Raw genomic sequence first — 20,500 nt, forward strand, 5'->3', positions numbered from 1 at the left:
TGTAAGAAAAGTTTGGGATCCTTCTGTGAAAATACTGCAAAACAACTTGTCAGGCAGTGCCCTTGTCCCCATAGCTGCTGATGTTCCTGGTTGTTATATGCACTGTGCTATGTCAGACTGCATCGTGATAGATGCAGTGTAGATTCACTTTGTCTTGAATACTCACTTGTGCATAAAAGATACTGCAAATATCCTATTAAAGGGATGAAGGATCTCTGTGCAGATTTAGCCCAGCTAAACTCTGAATTTGGGTAGCCACAGGACCAAGGAGACCACAAAAAGATTCTATTCACTAGAATGAATTAAAATGTTGGTTTAAGCTAATGAATCCAAGTAATTTTACACTGATTTATTGCTCAACTTTTTTTAGGGGGATCAAGGACAGAGAGGTCCACTGGGAGAAGAGGGTCCAAAGGGAGAAAGAGTAAGCACAGATTTCAAATCATGTTGACTTGCAGACATCGAGAGTGCCAATCATACTTTATATTCATAAGCTGTATATAACCAAACATGCATATCTGAAAAAAATATAGGTTGATATTCTTTGAACAATCACTTCAATGTATTTATTTTCATTTTCCAAAATTATCATTCTTAGGGTCCTCAAGGGACAAGAGGAATAAATGGTCTCCCTGGGCCTAAAGGAGAGTCTGTATGTATATTTCTTCATTTATGTTGTGTTATACTGATTTATATGGCAAAGTAGTTGAGTGCAATCTCTCCAACAATATGATTGTTTCCTTTTTCAAGGGCTTGCCAGGAGTTGATGGCCGGGAAGGTATCCCTGGAATGCCCGGAGCAAAGGTAGGGTACAGCTGGCATGCTTTTAATTTATGTAGGTTTGATACTGCTCTAGATTTGTTCAGTCACGTGGCTTTTTATTGTGCCACTGCCCATGACTTTACGCACATATGGTTATTGAATAAAAGTTCTCAACCTCCAGTTCAAAATATATTTCAGCTCTCTGTTCCAGAAGCAAAGTATTCCCTTAGCTTTGATTTGCATAAGTTACAAGTTAAAATGTTTTTCAGGGTGAACCAGGAAAACCCGGTGCTCCAGGTGATACAGGACCTCAGGGTTTGCCAGTAAGTGTCTAGTGTTTTTCTTTTGGAAGTTAGATTCTACTGAAACCACAGAAAAGCTGAGTTTGGTACCCCTGCTGGAATAACTTGAGCAAAAATCTGATCAACGGATGAAGGAAGAGTAAATGTAGTGTAGGGGTAAATTCTGTTTTGTGTATCCAAAATTGCTCTTCACAAAAATTTTAATCTCCTTGTGTGACTGTAGTGAAGAACTGTGTACAAAATTTTGTGGCCAGTGTGCATTTCTCCTATGATTTCTTTTATCTGAGACCTTTCTGATATTTTTATGTGATCTCACAATTAGAGCTGGTTGAGAATTAGAATTGCTCAGGTTGGAAAAGACCTTCAAGATCATCAAGTCCAACTGCAACCTAACTGTACTACCCTAACAACCCTCCTCTAAATCATGTTCCTGAACACCACATCCAAACAGTTTTTAAACACATCCAGGGATGGTGACTCAACCACCTCACTGGGGAGCCTATTCCAGTGCTTAAACCACCCTTTCTATAAAGAAATTTTTCCAGATATCCAACCTAAATTTCCCCTGGCACAACTTGAGGCCATTTCCCCTCATCCTGTTACCTATCACCAGTGGGAAGAGACCAACCCCACTCTTGCTGTAAGCACCTTTGAGGTATTTGAAGAGAGCAATAAGGTCTCCCTTTAGCCTCTTCTTCCCCAGACTAAATAGCCCCAGTTCCTTTAGTCACTCCTCATAGGGCATATTCTCTAGGTACTACACAAGCCTCATTACCCTTCTTTGGACAACTCTTTTAGGGGCACACAACTTTCCAGAGTGAGTTGAAAGAGCTAACCTGCTAGTCTGGCATCCCCCAGTGAATAATCACCTCATTTTTGTATTCTGCTGGGCGAGAATATCTAGAATGCATCACGTTTTTCTCCAAAGAAATATTTTCCAGTGTACATCCCTGTAATGTGGTTGTAAGGAATTAGAAGTGTTTTTGGACTATTTTTGAAGATACTCCTCTTATGTTAACTGATTATGCTTGAAAACTGTGCCAGTTATCAGAAGCCAGATAGAAACTTGATTGAAACATTATGCTATTTGAGTAATTGCTATGAGTATATAGTGAAAAAGATGTATTAAAACAGAATTGGAAGTAGATTTGTAAAATGATGTGAGCTCTTCAGTTTGGAAGAAAACTTGGTGAAAGCTTATGAATTCTTTCTCAAGTGAGGAGAGTATGAACCATATACAAGAAGTATCTGTTAGATTCACCACCTCTAGTATTAGGTCACCAGGGTGAAAAACTATTTCTAATCTAAGCCTGAAAAAATCATGACTCCTCACTATTCTATGCTATTTTTGCCAATTTATGAAGTTCCCCTTGACTGTTACTCTCTGAAGAATCAAGCTTGTCCATCGTTGGATAATAGTGCTTTGATATAAAGTAAAAGGATTAGGAATACATCTTTGTGAGATATCAATTATTTAACACTGTTTCCAGTCCCCTTAACAGCAAATAAACACTTTAAATGTTATTTCCTTTAGGGTTTACCAGGCTCTCCAGGCATGAAAGGGATTCCTGGCCCAAAGGTAAACCATATTGAGCATTTACTTTCTTACAAGGCTATAATTGTATTTATAAAGTTTTAAAGTACTCGGTTAATTTTTCACTGTGATAAGTGACAAACTTTTGGCTAGAACAGTCAAGTAGATTCTTTTGTCATCTGTAGTTTCATGTTTTTTGATTATTCTTTTCTTTTGTATGATGTTTGTGATGATTCCTGGTGCTAAACAGTAGTAAAAAGGCCAATTCCTTTTAAATCATGGAAGTCATTGCTAGGGGATATGTGTGACATAGGTAGCTCAGAACAGTTTGAAATGAGGAATCTCTTAAGGATATTTATAGCTGTAATAAGTTGATTGAATCACAGAGATTGTGATTGTGTCTATTAAAAAATGGCAACACCAATTCCAATTTTGCTTTAAAAAATCATATGATTGAGAGTATGGAATGTTTTACATCAAAAAGTTTGAGTCAGTTTTTAGCAAATGAGAATGAAAACTAGTTTAAGACCTGAATTTCAACTGAAATTACAAGGGGTTCTATTATCCATTTGTGATTTGAGAGCAACTAGCAGGTCTATTTGGCAATTGTCAGTACAAATACAAATACAACAAAATAAGAAAAGAATCTGACTTCTGAAAGATTATACAGAAGGCATCATGTAAATGTTAAACTAAAACCAAAATAAAGGGGAAAGTTAAAAATTAATAAATACTGGGTTTTGGATTTTTTTTGAGCTTATGTTTGTCTTTTGTCCAACAGGGTAATAGAGGTCCTCCTGGAGTGCCAGGTGTGATGGGAAATTCTGGCAAACCGGTAAGACCATTGAACTTGTTCAAAAGATCTAGAAAAATGAAAACCTTGCATTATGCAGAGAACTGTTTTTCAAATTTGTTGCATCATTCCTATCCCCAAAACAGGGTGAGCAGGGACCAGAGGGAGAAGCAGGTCCTACAGGACCCCGGGGACCACCAGTAAGTATTGAATACATTTCTAACTGACTGTATTTAGTACTGCAGTGTCCCAAATTACTGTTGGTGCACCTAACCACCAGTTACAGATATTACTCAGTTCTAGTGATAATTCAAAGTAAATACTATTTTTTTTTTTTTTTTAACTTTGACCTATACCAGGTGGATGGGCATTGTCCTGCAGAGGAATCCATAAACAGACATCTCAGAACTATTTTTGGCTTTGATGATAAATCCAATTCTGAACCTTTGCTTACATTCTTCTGGTCTCTCTTCAGCTAGAATGGATTTTTTCTTCAGAGTTTCTGATGTGGTGCTAAGTTTTTCGTTTGAGGAGAAAAACAATGCTGCTAACACACCAGTGTTTATAGTTTCTGCTTAGTGATGTTGTACAGATCCAAGGTCATTCTCTGTGAAGGGCCCAAGCAGTTTGGAGGGAACAGAATTAGGACAGCTGATTTAAACTTGCCAAAGAGATATTCTATACCATATGACATCACATGTAGGGAGTTTTGAAGGGAATGGAAGTGTATATTGCTCTCTTCCACTGTTTGGGAGCAAGCTGGGTACTGGTTGGTTTTGATGAGCAATTGCTCATCACTTACTACATACATTTTTAAGGGTAAATATATAAAACTATATATATATAGTTATATATATATATATATATATATATAAATGTATCTATGTGTATGTATATATATATAGCTATATAACTGTTATCCTTTTCTTTTTCTCTATCTTTGAGGTAAATAGTTTTACCTCAACCCACAAGTTCTATTTTTTTTTCTCCTGGTTCTCTCCTCTATCCCTCTGAAAGGGGGGAGTGATTAAATGACTGTGTGGTGCTGAGCCATCTGCTGGTTTAAACCACAACATAGTCTGTTTTTATATAGGCTGAGCTAAAGCCTGAACAGAGGGAATGAGGGTAGTTTGTGACAGAAAACTAGAATTGAAGTGCTGTTCTTTCACTGCAACTGTCAACTTCCACCACTGGCATTGAAAAGCTTATATGCATTAGCTATCAGTAGATCACTTACCCTTTTATTTGACTGTTACAGCTGTAAAAAGTCAAATGCTGAGACTATGTTACAAGATTATGAACTTTGGACCAATGATTCAGAATGTAGCTGTTGTTGTTGCTAGTACCTATTTTTAGTGCAAATAGCATGAACAGTGAGACACAGCATGGAGGAAGGCTAGTTGCCTGTCCTCCATTGTAAAGAAAATGACTGGTAACTTCTTTGGCCCCTTGTGTTGACTGGCATGACATGGCTTATCTTCCTACTGCTATAACCTCTAAACACCAGCCCCCTCATATTCAAGAGCAGGCTACATGCTCTCAATTTGCATGCTGGAAATATTCTCGTGCCTGTGTTTCCAAGACTGTTCCTGGGCATTGTCTGGGAAAGTGTGAAGTGGCTTGAGCCAAACAGTTTATCATCAATGATGATGGGATGCTGCTCAGGCCTGTGCCTTGGCCCTTTCTGGTTTGCAATATGAAAGAAACTGATGTGAAGTATAGCATTTATCTCTACTTAGAAATACTTTTGTTTTACTGATGTAGATTAAAGTCACATGAGGCTGTTCTAATTTCCCTTTTTGTTAATCTTCCTGTGGAGGATGAAGGGATCAGGGATTCAAAGAAAATTTTGATATAGCAAAATTCAATCTGACTGTACTGACAAGACTCACAAAGTTTGGGGCTCTATAAGCTATTGCTTTTCAGGTTTCTCTCTTACCACTGATATTATAGGAATACTTTCCTGGAATCTGCTGAGCTTCTGGTATTGTACATAGGTGTTTTACTCTTGCAATTGTAGGAATATCCTCATACGTGGTTTAGGGAATTACTATCTGGGGTGTATTTGTAACAGTATTTCATGTCTCAGGAGTATATTTTCTGAATTAACTCTTTTGTGTCTTTAAACATGCAGTAACAGTTAGACAGTTTTGGTTTTCTTCTATTTCCTTCTATCTTTGCATTATTATGTGCCAATTAATTCATGAGATCACATGGATTTTAGACTGAATCTTTGCATGAATGCTGCTGTGCCCACATCTACTTAGGAGAGGTATATAAAGGGGATTATAGAAGCATATGCTCACTAGAGTGGAATACAGTATCTCGAGCTACACATATCTCCAACTCATAAAAATTTAATTTTGTTGCTTCTGTTTAAGACTGTTGCATGTACTCAATTTTTTTTTTTTTTATTATTCTTCAGTTAGTACTCTGTATATTTGTAACAGGAATAAGAATTATAACTGAATCAGGCCAAATTAATTGCCCAGTCTGATAATGCAAGGTAATCTGCTGAACTATGCTTTTAATCCTCTCAATGTGAACATGAATTTACAAAATCAGCAGTCCATACAAACAGGAGCTGACATGCAAGGTTAATTATTTGTAACCCTGTAGTCAGACAAAAACACCTAATGCAGATTAAATACAATGAAGTTTCTGTTTATATCTCTAGAGACCAGCAAGACATCTGGATAACTTACCATTACTTTCTCTGTCATTACAAAGTGCATTTGTTTCAGAAAATCTGAACATCTGAGCGAAGTCATAGAAATTAAAACTTTTAGTCAATATAAAAAGGAGAAAGAAACTGCATTATTGATAATAATGCAAATTTGCATATAGAGCATTAAGTAGTATTCTACTCATCTTAGTTCCTTTGAAGTTAAAAAGAGCCTTGAATCCCCCTTCCAACTACAGGTGATGTATTGCTAGAATAGCTTTGTTTTTCTTTGGGAATACAGGAAAGACATCTCTTCAGTGCATAAAACAAGGGTTTTTTGTTCAGGAAGAACAAAATGTTGGATTATTGAATCTCATTAAGCTCTAGTTCAAGTTGAGTTTGTATTTATTTTCAGTGCAGAATAAAGACTATTTTCTCTTCCTTCTGCAATGAGTATATGTATTTAAGCCTCTGCTTCAAGGACTCTGCCCTTACATTTCTAGGGAAAAAAAAAATATCTGTCAGCTAAATAATTCTGCACCCCATATTTTTTGAGTTTAGAAAACTGGACATTTTGAAAATAAGCTGGGAAAAGCTTTTATAATTACTCTAAGAAGACATTTTTTTCTCGTGAATATTTGTGTAATTTTTCAGATTTTGAAATTTACTCAGAACTTCAAAGTTTGCCAATTTCTGACCAGTTTCATTCCCAAACACTTTCAAAGCCCGAGGATTTTATGGTTACTCTTCCAGTGTTTTTCCTGTGCTTTTCCTTCCTATTTCAAATTATTCTCTGTAACGTTAACCTCAGTTCATTTCTTTCTCTTTTACCCTTTGCTCCATTTCACTCTTGCTACTAGAATACTCTGGCAGAAGTCAAGAGAGGATGGACTTCTTCCTCAGAGTTGGAAAACTTAATATTTTGCAGGTTATGGAGAAGAACTTCAGTTAATTTCTGTAGTGCTGTGTGGTAGCAGCCACATAGGGATCCTCTCATTTCACTTTCCTCTGTCCTCTATTTCATTATGGAGGAAAAACAGTGTGGCTGTTGGTTTCTGAATGGCCAGCACTCTGATGTGGAGGTCTGTGGGGCAGACTGCTAAAGCGGACTGCAAACTGGTATCTAGGGTATAGGGAAATGTGTCTATGTTACTTTAAAACTTTGCTTGGCTCTTCTGATTCAGCTGCTTGCAAAAAGCAACTTTTTGAGAGAAAATTTAATTTCAACATGATGGAGCTTTAAACTTTCATCAGTGCCTCAGTTTGTGGGGGAAATACAGTACTTATCTACTGTTTCCAAAGTACTCTGGCCAAAGCTTTGCTATCTCAGTGTAGCTTTCATTATTAAGCAACTGTTGTAATACAATCAAAATGTCAAAATTTTGGCCTTTTGCAAGTCTGCAAACATTTACAATTTCATAGAGAAGATATTAAATCACAAAAGACAAGGTAGGTAGATCTAACAAAAAATAAGAAAACTCACATAGCTGACTACTAACAACTTTCCTTAGAAGAAAAATGCTTTCAGAAGTATCATTTTAGTCAATCTTTCCTTTTCCTAGGAAAAATTAGATTAGCAACTGAGAGGGGGGAAAAAAAGAGTTTTATATTGCTTCTTTAGTTTCATATTCATCAGTTCAGTAACACAGAAAAAGAACTGGAGAAACATGGAAATTCTGCCTTTGTTTCTAAATCAAATTCCACTCAAACTGTTTGTCAGTTAGCTTTGTTTCATTCACGTTATAGTAGCCAATCCAAGTAATTACCAAATTCATTTCTGATTTCAATTTTTCTAAGCCAGTTATCCTGGCAGGTGGCCTGAAGGAAGCAAATCTCAAACATCAGTGTGTCATTCCTAATCAGTGGAATATAGCCATGCTTCCCGAGCTGCTTAAATACCTCTTTTCTTTCTTCTTTTTTTCCCTTCTCCTTATTTGTTGAGATGTAGTAAGATTTAATTTGTCACTTTTTTATTTACAGGAAATACAGGCACCTCCTCCCCTCTTCCCTTTTTCATCCTTTGTTTCTCTTCGACTATTTAACCTTTAAATTGCTTATATTAGGAAAATATAAATCCCATCCTATGGTCTTGAAGTGAAAAGAGAACTTGAACCATTTAAGTTCAGTACTTGCTGAGTAAACTGACCAGAACATTGCTGCATATGCAGACAAACATATGTGTTTTTGCACAAGTATTTATGATGTGATGCATATTTTCCTAACATTAGCAGCAAAGTTTGAATGTCTAGCTTCGTAAAATTTTATACCATACCTGCTTATGAGTGTGAGTTAGAGTGAATATTCAGACTGCTTGAGTTGACTTACTCTTTGGAGATGCTTTTGTTTCTCTGTTCATTAAGAAGCAGCTTAAAAAATAACTTGACTTGATGCTGAAATGTTGAATGACCTAAATGTAGATGAGAAGACTCTTCTCAACATCTTGGATTACTTTCAACTTAATCATTTTCCAGGTCTTAAACAATATTTGTCTTTGGCCTATCCTGAAATGTGTATTTCATTATCTTAACAATTATAATTAAAATCTGGTATTACTGGGCATGTTTTGTACATGTAATTTCAGTGGTGTTTCACAAGTGGTGAGTCATAATTTATATTTAAGGGAGCTAACACTGCATGGTTTATTGCACAGTCAAAAGAGCAATGTAGATTTCCATCCTGCCAGATAACTTTGTAACAAGTAAACCTAAGACTGTAACTATACCACTCTGGAAGCATTCAGAGCCAGGCTGGATGGGATTTTGGGCAACCTCTTTCCTACTTGAAGGGTGGTTGTGGTGATGTGGGGGGTTCGGCCTCTTGCCACAGTTCTCCCAGGTTGGAACCAGAGGGATTGGCCTCAAGTTGCACTGGGGGGGGGGGGGGGGGGGAAGTGAGGGGTTCAGGCTGGATATCAGGAAAAATTTCTTCTCTGAAAGAGTAGTCAGGTGCTGGAATGGGTTGCCCAGGGTGGTGATGGAGTCACTGTTCCTGGAGATGTTCAAGAAACGTTTACATGTGGTACTAAGGGACATGGTTTAATGGGAAATTATTGTGGTAGGTGGACAGTTGGATGAGACCTTGGGGGTCTTTTTCAGTCTTGGTGATTCTATGATTCATTGAATAGCTCTGTGAGAATCTCAACTCAGGCCCATTTTAGTCAGGTATCGTAACCTGGGGGAAGATTTGCAGTCTTAAGTTATGCCATAGGCTGGGGTGATTCCTGTTTGTTCTTTGCTTTACAGTTCCTCTCTTATTCTATAAAATACATCACCTGTAGGTTCTCCAGTGCTGGCCCTTGATTTGTTGTAATCTGTCCTTACAGACATAATGTCAACATTTAAGAGAAACATGCCATTAACTATGTGCTATTCATTTGCATTGTGGTTTTCTGTTCTTCTTTACCATTTGTGAAAAACACTGTTGTTTGGAGAAGTACCTACAGTGTCTGTTTAACAAAGGATTTTTTATGTTTAATGTAAAATGAAAGATTTGGTTGTATTCTTTTTGACCTACAGAAACTTTGATGTGCTTAAGACATTTATTATGAGTTTAATCTTGTAGGAAGGAAGATTTTGTTTTATGGCTGTATAGCATTCAGACATGAGTGGTATGACATACACAAGGAGAAAATTTTTAATACTGATCATATTTTTCATCCTTCTCTTTCCTGCATCACTAATGTAATAGTATTCTAGGTCAGAGATGAACTACTGAGTTATGTGATGAAAAAACAGATTTTCAAAAGTGCATTTTCTGAGTAGTAAAATGAAGGTGGTTTGAGGGGCTTTTTTCTTTCTTTTTTCTTTCTTTCATCCTTTTTTTTTTAAAAAAAAAAACAAAACTTGAAAAGTCTTCTAGAAACTGTACAAAAAGTACTTGAAAAGGATAGTGACTTTAGCATGATAGGATATTTTGGAGGAGACGAATGGAAGTCTGTCTGTGTTTTGTTCTCTGATCTCTCCAGGATACCTAATTACTTCTGGAATTGTAGGGTTCAATTCTTCATTTATGACCTGGGGTAAAACACATTTTTAAGTCGGCCACCTCCTTCTATTGTTTAGTATGTCACAATATTTTCCTTATTAAGAAAATAATTACATTTGAAATTATGCATTGTATACATGACTAAAATTCTTAAATCTGCTTTGATTCAAAGTTTTCTAAGCTATATATAGCAGGTTATCTACCTGCATACCTAGTAACTTTTATTCTTCATATTTTATGATCTTAAATTATACATCATACTTTTATAGGAAGTACTACTCATGTATTTACTAATCACATGGAAGTAAGAGAAGTGTCTCAAGTGAGATTTAGGCTTGTATTGAGTCAGTTTTTGAGTTTATCAGTACAAGTGAGAGTAGAAAGCTTATTAAGCTATCCTAAAAAGTTTGGTCATAAGAGAGAACCCTTTGAGAAAGGTACTTTATTTCAAAAATACCAGAGAAAAATTGATTCAGTGTCAGGTTTACCCATAACATATATTCAAATGGCTGTATTAAAAGATGAAGTTTTGGCACCAATGTGTATATGATGATCTGAATGCATTAATGTATTTGAAGTGAAGATATATAGTAAAAATCCAGTTAAGAGCATATTTATACTTACCACTACTGTGAATGGGAATTTTAAAAGTTTTCCCTTCCCTGTAACAGTCTAAACTTACATAGACAAGCATTTTTACCTATGTGCATTTGCTAAGCATGACTTCTGCGTACGTTTGTCAGATTTGTCAATCACAATGTGGGGTCATGGGATCTCTCAGGTTTTAAAGATGGCTTTTAAAAGGTAAAAAGAAAAATATATGCTCATCTGATGTTTTTCTGACATGAGTGTAGAGCTTGTAAATTATGCTTAATTGTGATCATTTGATGGAATTAAGCATAAACTTAAAGCTAAGTTTTCACCTATCAGAATGCCCATTAGAACTGTCTTAGTGAGATGTGTGCATTCCTAAGAGGTAACTTTCATGTGCAGACCCACGAAGGAGACTCTATTGTGAATAATCACTCATCAGAATTAATTAAGTGAATCATCTAATGCTAACTAAATATTGTGTGCCATTGTAACAATAATTTTTGCATTTCTCAGTCTTTCAATATTTGTAATGCACTTGATTTTTTTTTTTTTTTTGCAGTAATAAACATAAATCTTGATTAAAGCCAACTACTAGGTAGTATAACTCACTAAACATTAATAATCATGTTGTATTCCGAGTTTGGCACAACTATTTTGGGAGCTAACAATGTCCTTCTGTTTCCTATAAGGGTAGCAGAGGAGAGCCAGGTCCTGCAGGTCCTCCAGGTTTACCAGGGAAATGGGTAAGTTTATTTCCATATTCAGTGCTTGTGTTTACTTCCAAGAGGCTGTAGTATCAACTGGAATTACATTTAGCCATTCATCTATGCAGGGAGCTGAAAATAATGTTGAAATGAGTGATTGTTGAATTTCTTTTTCAGTCCTCTCCAACTGTATTAGCAAGTGTTGTTTTGAAGCACATGGTGATGTGTGACTTTTTCTATTACTTAAGAGGTCTCAGTGATCTCAGATCTCAGTGATGTGAGAAGTTGGGTAGTGCAACCCTACGTGGTCTGTGTGGTGCAGTTGGGGAACAGGAGCAGTGAAAGTCAGTCTTTCTGCTAACAGCTAAATGAAACTATCGAATGGAGCAGATTATGAATGCCACCTTTCACTACTGCTCTAGCAGTATTTATACAATAACTGTCAGAAGCAGAGCTGGGGAGGTTTTGGCTGAAAGAGCCTGCTGTTACAGAGGAATGCATAAATCACAGAGTGCAAGATCTTAAAAAGATCTTTAAGGGAACCAGACTGCAGTTGAGGGACTGAAGGGTGGAAAGCCCTGTTAGCCCTTTCTCTTATGTTTGCAATAAAATTATAATAAGGTGCTGTTTAAAAGGATGCATTTTGGATCAGCTCTATTTTGATCAGATAATCATCTTCAATCAAATTGGCATTGAATTGTGAATAAGATTCTAACCCACCTCTTTGTAAGGGTATGGCTCTCAGTTGTTTATTCTAGAACAAACTGGGTAAGTTTACTTCCTTAATTTGTTTTCACAGGGTCCCCAGGGTGACATCGGACTTCCTGGACTGCCAGGTCCTCCAGGCCTACCTGGTGGTAAGGGTGATCGGGTAAGAAAAGTACTCATATACACCACCTGGGCTTTGACATCAGAAGTAAATATAATAATCTGGGCATAGTTTGAAGTTTTTTACACAAATTCATGTCTTGTTGCTTCTTTTGAATGTAGATTTGTTAGGTGCTGGTTAGGGCCCATTAAATACTTTCAGATCACAAAATATGCAGGGAATTACATGACAGTACTTAAGAGATTTACCTAAGATTATTAGTGTTTGTTTGTTTATGTATTTAGAGTTTGAAACGTTTAGGGGCTTAGATCACAGTAAAACTAATTGACTCAATGGCTCAGCCAGATCTGAAATCTGTAAATCAGACTCTCTAGCCACTAAAGAGCTATGTGGAATGTCATCCCAGTTGTACAGTAGATACAATGTCTTTTATATGCGTCTTAGGATCTGCTATAGTAATGCAGTAACTGAGACACCTGTGTATGCAGGCACAATTACAGGATCTAAATAGCTCCAGTAGTATTTTGTTAGAAAAGAAGAATTGGGCTTCAGCAAGAAGGTATCCCAATTTGCTGAACAAATGCCAATAAAGACTTCATGTAAAAACTAAAATGTCATTGATCTTCCCTTGTTAATAGGAGTCTAGAGAGGATGTAATTCATCCTTCCTATTTCAAGAATCTACTTCATATGAAATGAATTGCACTTTAATGTTCCTCTTTCTTTCCCCTACAATCAGGGAAGCACAGAGCTCTTAGTCAAGTGTTGGTATCACTGCTCTAGATATCTTTCCTTGTACAGACAAATTCTGCCCTTGGTTTGCCCCTATACATAAATCAGGGCTTGCAGTTGCTTTTGTCAGGTTTCTACAGCTGCTCCAGTACTTAAGAATGTTTCAAGGCGGTCTGTTGTCCCTAAAGTGTTTTTTCACGTGGATTTTTTTTTAATGTTTAGATCAGAGACATGTTTCTAGTCAAATGTAAGTTGATACAAATAACTCTTTTCTTATTAGATTGGCAGTGATTCATATGTTAACCTCTTGCTGAGGGAGAATGAAAACACTTAGAGAAGCAAATATGAAAGGAATTTATTATCTGTTGCAATGCTGACAATCTCCTTCCAAAGATGCCTGTTTCTCCCCATCAGTCATATAAAGGGTCTTGACTTCTAGGATAAAAACAAAATGTAGATGCTGTGTATAGACCTGTTCAGATTTAGGCTACAGACAGGAGATTTCTTTTATCTTACTAGCAGTTGACAGTATCTTCTTCCTGGAGTGTTTGTTTTTTTTTTAGGGTCAGCTTCATGCCCAGTGCAAGCATCAGAGTCCAGAAAGCTACCCTACGAATGGTCTCATTCTATAACTCATTTTTACCTTTTTTGTTTTGAGATACATGTCAAATGAATTCACTTGTCCTTGGTTCAGTTTTTTTCTTCATAGAGACTGGAGTGAATATTTTGCATCAGGCTTGACATGGCAGGAGCTTTGCCAGGATGTACACCAAGTCACAAGTATAAAAAGTGATCACACCATGCCACTCTATTATTTCTCTACCCTATTCAACTTGCAGCTGCATCTGATTCTGCCTATGTTAGTAAATTAAATAGTACCAGACCAAGACCCAGAGCTTGATGTTCCTTGATATGTCCCTCGAATATGTTCCTTGATGCTGTTAAATAATGCAGCCTCTGAAAAAATTCTTAAGTATGATTTGGGAGGGATTTTTACAAATAGATAAATAGTATGTCAAAAAAGTAAGAACTTCATATTCTGACATGTTGCCTCAATTGAAATTTTGGGAGACAATGTAATAGGTTCAGATTGTTTCTGCTGTGCTTATTAAGCTTGCTGATACAAATATTACAGATCATGTTGCTCAAAAACAAAAGCTTATTTCATTCTCATCATCTATTTGCAGTTTTGTTTCTCAAAAGAAAAGTAGAGAAAAACAACACAACGACCAGTATGTTAGGTTGGAAATCAATGTCTTTTTGTTTGAGTAATTGGAAAACCTTAATAAGGTGTGATTTTGAGAATACTTTAGACAAAATGGTTTCTGTGTTGCTTGACAGAGTCTGAATGTTAAATAGGTCTGTGGTTTCCACTGCTTAGCTTAGTGCATAATTTAGTATTGGCTCTTCATCCTTGTCAACAGGAGGACAAATCTGAATTTGAGAAGTTGCAGATGTTACACCATATCCTCTGCCTGTATCTTATAGGAATTAAACGGATCTCTGAAACTGCAGAGAAAGTACTGCATCTGTCTATTTTAGGGGAAAAAAAATATGTACAATTTTTGTAATTTGGAATGAAAATTTTTGAATGTGCACAGTCTGCAAACAAAAGTAAGGACAGTCTGATTGTTTTTCTAACAAAAAACAAATATTAACATGTTTTCAAATGGTTCACTGTTCTACAGATGAAGTAATTCCATTATAGAAAAGAAACTATTTATTCTCAAAATGAATAAGGTCATTAATTTGGTCCATGCCTGTCCAAATAGGTACATTTTAATATTTTTACAGGATTCTAAGATAAAGACAATTTAAAAAGAAAAGAAGGGGGATGAGCAGACTGTAAATTTTAAGATACAGGTAATTTGGCTTTTGTTGTGATAAAATACTACAGATAGTGCTGCTCAAAAACATTGAAAATTAAATAGCAAGCAAGACAAGATTATGACAGAAATCGTGGGTGTCTGGATGTGTTTATTCCACAATACCAAGGCTCATATGCCTTACATTTAGACACAACACTTCAATAGGGCTGGAAAATATGATACGCTTACTGGATTTTTACTTATAACTTCAACTTTCAGAGTGGTGTTGTAGCGTCTGCAAGAATATCTGCCATATGAGGGAGAGATCAGCTACTGCTTAACAGTTAGACTGTACTAAGCAGTGTGGCAGCCTATTGTATGTTCCATGCTATTACTTTCCTTCAGCCTGTCACCTTAATCATCTAGGAAGATTAAAGTTCTTTCATTATCATTCTTAAAAATTTACAGCTTTAAAGGTCTACTGCATTAATGCTAGATAGTTGGAAGGACTGAAGATAATTTAGTAAGCTTTTGAACCTGCTCAACATTTTTTTTTCTACCTGACAGTTTGCACCAGGGAAGTGACATTAGAAGTTTGCTTGTGAAGAATCTTTAATGTTTTCCACAGTAGTGTTGGAAGTCCTGACGGCCTGTTATCTTTCCCAGTAGATATTACTAGTGGGCAAAGGGAACAGATCTAATTTTCTTCCTAAATGAGTACGATTTATGAAGGCACTAAAATATTCCTAACTGTGTTACTCATGATATAGTATACGACTCTGAATCACCTGTTCTAAATGCATTCAGTAAAAGGAATTAAAAAATAGAAAATGGAGACAAAATTTGTTCTGAACAGACTGTGACTAGTTTGAATTACTGCTTAGCTCTACTGTACGGAATAGAAGAAAAATGAATTAAGTCTCTGTGTTTCAAATTGTAAAATACTTTTGTATCTTTAATCTTTTAGGGTTCAGCAGGTGAACCAGGACCTAAGGGTGAACAAGTAAGTCATGTTACAGGTCATAGTACTTTCAATTTACACAGCCAAATGCTGCACTACATTGCACTGACTAAATCTAAAGACTGATTGCATGTTTTTATTTTATCGTATAGGGTGCACCTGGATCAGAAGGAGATGCAGGAGAAAAGGGTGACTTAGTAAGACATTCTTTCTTCACTGGATCTGATGTTTCTTTATTGTTACTTAAAAATTCAAAATATTGTTGGAGCACTTCAAACACGAGGTTTGATCATTGGAAATACAATTTCAGTTGTACTAAATGGGCATCTTGTGGTGCACAGCAGTTCTGTTAGTCTAATCATATATTTCAGCTGTTTTAAAGTTCTTTGAAATGCACATATTCTTGGGATCTATTTGTGTGCATACTCCAGATATTTATATATAAAAATATATATATGCATATTCACACAAATGTTTGTGTGTATGTTCATATATAAATATATATAAATTCTTGGTTTTTGAAGCAGTGTGGATGGAGAGGTAGTTTAATTCAGGTGAAGCAGGAGCACAGGTAATAATTAACCTTAATAACACAGATTTGACTGAAATGCACTGTATTCCCTTCATCTTTGGTAACAAGCTGAAGTAACTGGCTGTTAGAGGAAGATTGGTCTGAGAAGAGGCAGTGGCACTGTAATACTACTGAAAAAGTGAGGCATGTTGTGAATTCACATGGGTAATATCTGTGGCACGTGTCCTTAGGTATTTGTTTTCCTAGAGAAAGAGAAATGCACTAATACAGAGTGTATTCTCCCCTTGTGAGCCTCTACCTGAAGTAATGTGTCCAGGTCCCGTGGAGCTGTTGGAGCTGTTCCAGAGTAGGGCCATGAACATAATCAGTGGGTTGGAGCATCTCCCCTACGAAGAAAGGCTGAGGGAGCTGGGCTTGTTCATCTTAAAGAAGAAAATGGTCTTGGAAGACCTTATTGCAACCTTTAAGTATTTAAAGGGAGCTTACAAGTAGAAGGGAGGCTAACTTTTTGCATGGTTTAATAGTGATAGGACTAAGAAGAATGGCTTTAAACTAAAAGAGGGGAGATTTAGATTAGATATTAGGAGGAAATTCTTTAGTCAGTGAGTGGAGAAGCACTAGAATTTATTGCCCAGAGAGCTGTGGGTGCCCCATCCCTGAAGGCATTCAAGACCAGGTTGGATGGGGCTCTGAGCAGCCTGGTCTGGTGGTTGGCAATCCTGCCCATGGCAGAGGGTTGAAACTAGATGAGCTTTAAGGCTCCTTCCAATCCAAGTCAGTCTGTGATTCTAAACTGATAACTGTCATTTCTATTTGACTTAAGACATATTAATAGACAAGGTGACCTTTCTGGCCTTTCTAAAACTATTTATTTCACCAATGCCATTTAGGAACTGGTAGAATATAATTTTCTGAAATATTTCCGAGGGTAATCCAATAACATCAAAGTGGAGGAATTAATGTTTCATAGGTGAACCAAGATTTTGAACCAAAACTCTTTTTAATTTTTATTTTTTATTTTTCTAATTCAGAATGAAAGATGTAAACTTTCTATAGTGGGACTGTTATTCTCAGACAAAATGTACAGAGGTTGCTGGAAGCCAGGAGCTATGTTGCTGGGAATGGAAATTTTCTAGGGGTTTGATTTCCCTGTAGCACACTGAGTAGACAACTTCCTGGTTTCTGTTAACATCTTTTCATGGCTAACAAACACAACACAGTAAAACATCTGTAATTCTGACAAATAAGCAATACAAAGCTAGTTGTAAGAAAAATACTTTCTTGTTGGTGCCATACAGAAATTCTTATAAGAAAGGAATCTTACAGAATAATCTAAGATTTATTTGCAAATAAATTGTAATTAATGTGAATTATTTTGAAGTGCAATTTTACATAATCAACAAGTGCCTTGGATGTTAAATATGTGAGCTTTTTTACTTATGTGGGAAAATAATGTGAAGTTTACTGCATTTGTGATGACTGTTACAGGGGGTACTCTTTTCTAATAAAGTGTGTGTTATTTTTGTTTAGGGTGATATGGGATTACCAGGTGCAAAGGGATCTGTAAGTATAAAGAACTTCACTGTTACAGAAATACAGATCTAGTAGATAAAATGGATAGTTTTCTGATGAGCTCTCACAATTAAATCAAATGTGCTCCAACAGCATCTCTTCTTCCTAAATTTTGAGTACAATCAAGATGGAAATAAACATGTTCTTTGTGCAGTAGAGGAGTGGTGCAGCAGGGTGCCCAGTGTAATGCTGCACGTATAGCCTTTATACTGTAGAAGAGTGGCAGTAGGACCATGATGTCTATGTGAAAGTACTTCTGGCCCTGATTCCTTAACTGCTTTCATGTGGAAGGTGAGCAGAAGCTTGTATGTCACACAAGAAACAAAATTTGAGAGCTGAATGGGTTCTTTTATTTTGGGAGTCACTGAAGAGGGGGATTATTGCAGCAGCTGACAGTTTGGGCTGTCTTATCAACAAATCAGCAATTCTGCCTATAGGGAATTGAGTCTGAATGTTACAAAATGAGCTATGCTTGTGTTCTTGGTGTCCAAGTGTGCCTTTAGGGTTAAGAAAATGCATGCTAGACAGCATTTTCTGCTAACTAAGATCTTATGGGAAGGACACAAGGAAGAAATGGAGTAGGGGAGGAATCTAGTTTTCTCTCTTTACTGCATGAAACCCTAAAGTGCTCATCATCTTGGTGAGCACCGGGATGAGTAAACCCAACAGCTTGCCAGACTGGGCAAGAAAGTGATGGCTTCCTGGTTGTGTAGCTCTCAAAAGGAATTTTGTTCTTATTATTATAACACTGGAAGTATATTCTCATGGCCTTCTGGTGACAGGGCCTGAAGTGCAGCATAGATGGAAAGGAAATGGCTCCATCTAGTGGATTTAACCTATACTAATGGGCCATGGTTTTGATGATCACTTTCAGTGAGTGACTGCTTTGCGTGTTTGGTTTTTTTTTCCTTTCTTTTCTTCTTCTTCTTTTTTTTTCCCTTTTTTTTCCTTTTTGACTGGGAGACTTGAGGAGCTGTAAATACATACAGATTTTGTTTAAAAAAAAAAAAAAAAAAAAAACTTTTTTGTGGTTGCAGGTTGAGGGAACTAGGCTTGTTCAGCCTGGAGAAAAGAAGGCTGTGGGGTGACCTCATTGCAGCCTTTCAGTACCTAAAGGGAGCCTCAAACAGGAGGGGAATCAACTCTTTAAAAGGGTAGATAACTGCAGGACGAGGGGAAATGGTTTTAAGTTGAGGGAGGGGAGATTTAGGTTGGATGTCAGGGGGAAATTCTTTACAGAGAGAGTGGTGAGGTACTGGAACAGGCTGCCCAGAGAGGTTGTGGATGCCCTGTCCCTGGAGATGTTCAAGGCCAGATTGGATGAGGCCCTGGCCAGCCTGGTCTAGCATTAAATGAGGAGGTTGGTGGCCCTGCGTGTGGCAGGGGGATTGGAGATTCATGATCCTTGAGGTCCCTCCCAACCCTGGCCATTCTGTGATTCTGTGATTAACAGTAGTACAATAACTTATACAGAAAGTAACACAGAATTGGACTAAGTCTCACTCTGTATTCTATTTAATCACTTAGAATGTTTCCTGGAGCAAAAGCTATAGCCTATTTACTAGATTTTACTTGTGGTGATATTAATGTAGCCATATTAACCCCTCCATTCCCCTGTGAATGGGATGCTTATACCAGTAAAATTGCTTTTTATATCCATTCCCTCAGTACAGTAAGCTGGAAGTGCATCTGTTGTGGCACTGTGCCAACAGCACTTGGAGTGAAGGTGCTCCTTTCCATTTGACAGCACAATGAAGTCTAGGCCCTCCAATCTGTGTGCTTTGAACTCTGACACATAAACAAAGCAAAAGTTTGTATTCCAAAACCCAGCCTGGGGCTAGATGATGCAAGATCATACTGTGGTACTCTGTGAGGAATGGCATTTGGAGCAAGAAGGGAGATGAAAAGTTTCTATCCTAAAGAGCATGTAATGTCCAGAGAAGTCATGTGTGACATGAATGAGGGCAGAAGTACAAACCAAGAGACTGTTCTGTGCTAAAAACATTGTCTCGCACAAGTTACTACGATGAAGGTTCAGTCCTTTTTTGACAGAATATCTTTATTTTCCCACATCTTTTCTTGAAATGAAAGGAACTCTTTTTAATTTTATAAATTGCACAATCACTGACTCTAGATGCTTATATAAAGAGAATCTACGCACCAATTCTGCATGCCAGTGGCTGTTAGTTTGCATTCGTGAATAGCCCTTGTCACTATTTGGATGTGTCAGAATAAATCTACTACTAGCATAGCAGTCATATAAAATTCTTTCATTGCCAGGTTGGTAATCCTGGAGATCCTGGTTCTCGTGGGCCAGAGGGAAGTCGGGGACTGCCTGGCATGGAAGGGCCACGAGGTGCACCTGGACCACGAGGCTTGCAGGGTGAACGGGGTGCTCCAGGTCTGCCTGGTAGCCAAGGTCCAGCTGTAAGTACTGCCTTATGTAATTTATATCTTTTTGAACTCTCACTTGCACCACTCCTTTTCTCACATCAGGAGATGCATATACATGAGAAGCCAAAATACTACAGTAGGGTTTGAAATACTCTGTACCTTGCAACAGACACATTTAAACAAAGGAGAAATATTAGGTTTGTATATAATTAGTCCTTTGGATCTCAGTGTTCAGTTTACTTCTCTTTTCTTATGCTCACTACATTCCTGTGGTGTGCATGTACCATGTTTTAGACATGGGCACATCACACACACGCAGTACATACCCACCTGCC

At 37.1% G+C, this 20,500-nt stretch overlaps 1 protein-coding gene across 1 annotated transcript in view; it reads left to right on the forward strand.

The window, feature by feature from the left end:
* The window catches only part of COL9A1 (collagen type IX alpha 1 chain), a 65,934-nt gene that overhangs the window by 37,395 nt on the left and 8,039 nt on the right, over positions 1-20,500 (forward strand). Inside the window, exons 22-34 of the mRNA XM_031611068.2 lie at positions 371-424; positions 599-652; positions 751-804; positions 1,032-1,085; positions 2,599-2,643; positions 3,380-3,433; positions 3,538-3,591; positions 11,324-11,377; positions 12,138-12,209; positions 15,674-15,709; positions 15,820-15,864; positions 17,730-17,762; positions 20,052-20,198. Coding sequence (XP_031466928.1) covers positions 371-424; positions 599-652; positions 751-804; positions 1,032-1,085; positions 2,599-2,643; positions 3,380-3,433; positions 3,538-3,591; positions 11,324-11,377; positions 12,138-12,209; positions 15,674-15,709; positions 15,820-15,864; positions 17,730-17,762; positions 20,052-20,198 — 756 coding nt within the window. The remainder of the gene's footprint in view (positions 1-370; positions 425-598; positions 653-750; positions 805-1,031; positions 1,086-2,598; positions 2,644-3,379; positions 3,434-3,537; positions 3,592-11,323; positions 11,378-12,137; positions 12,210-15,673; positions 15,710-15,819; positions 15,865-17,729; positions 17,763-20,051; positions 20,199-20,500) is intronic.

This window comes from Phasianus colchicus, chromosome 2 (genome assembly GCF_987193195.1).
Source record: "Phasianus colchicus chromosome 2, bPhaCol1.hap1.1, whole genome shotgun sequence".
Classification (NCBI taxonomy): domain Eukaryota; kingdom Metazoa; phylum Chordata; class Aves; order Galliformes; family Phasianidae; genus Phasianus; species Phasianus colchicus.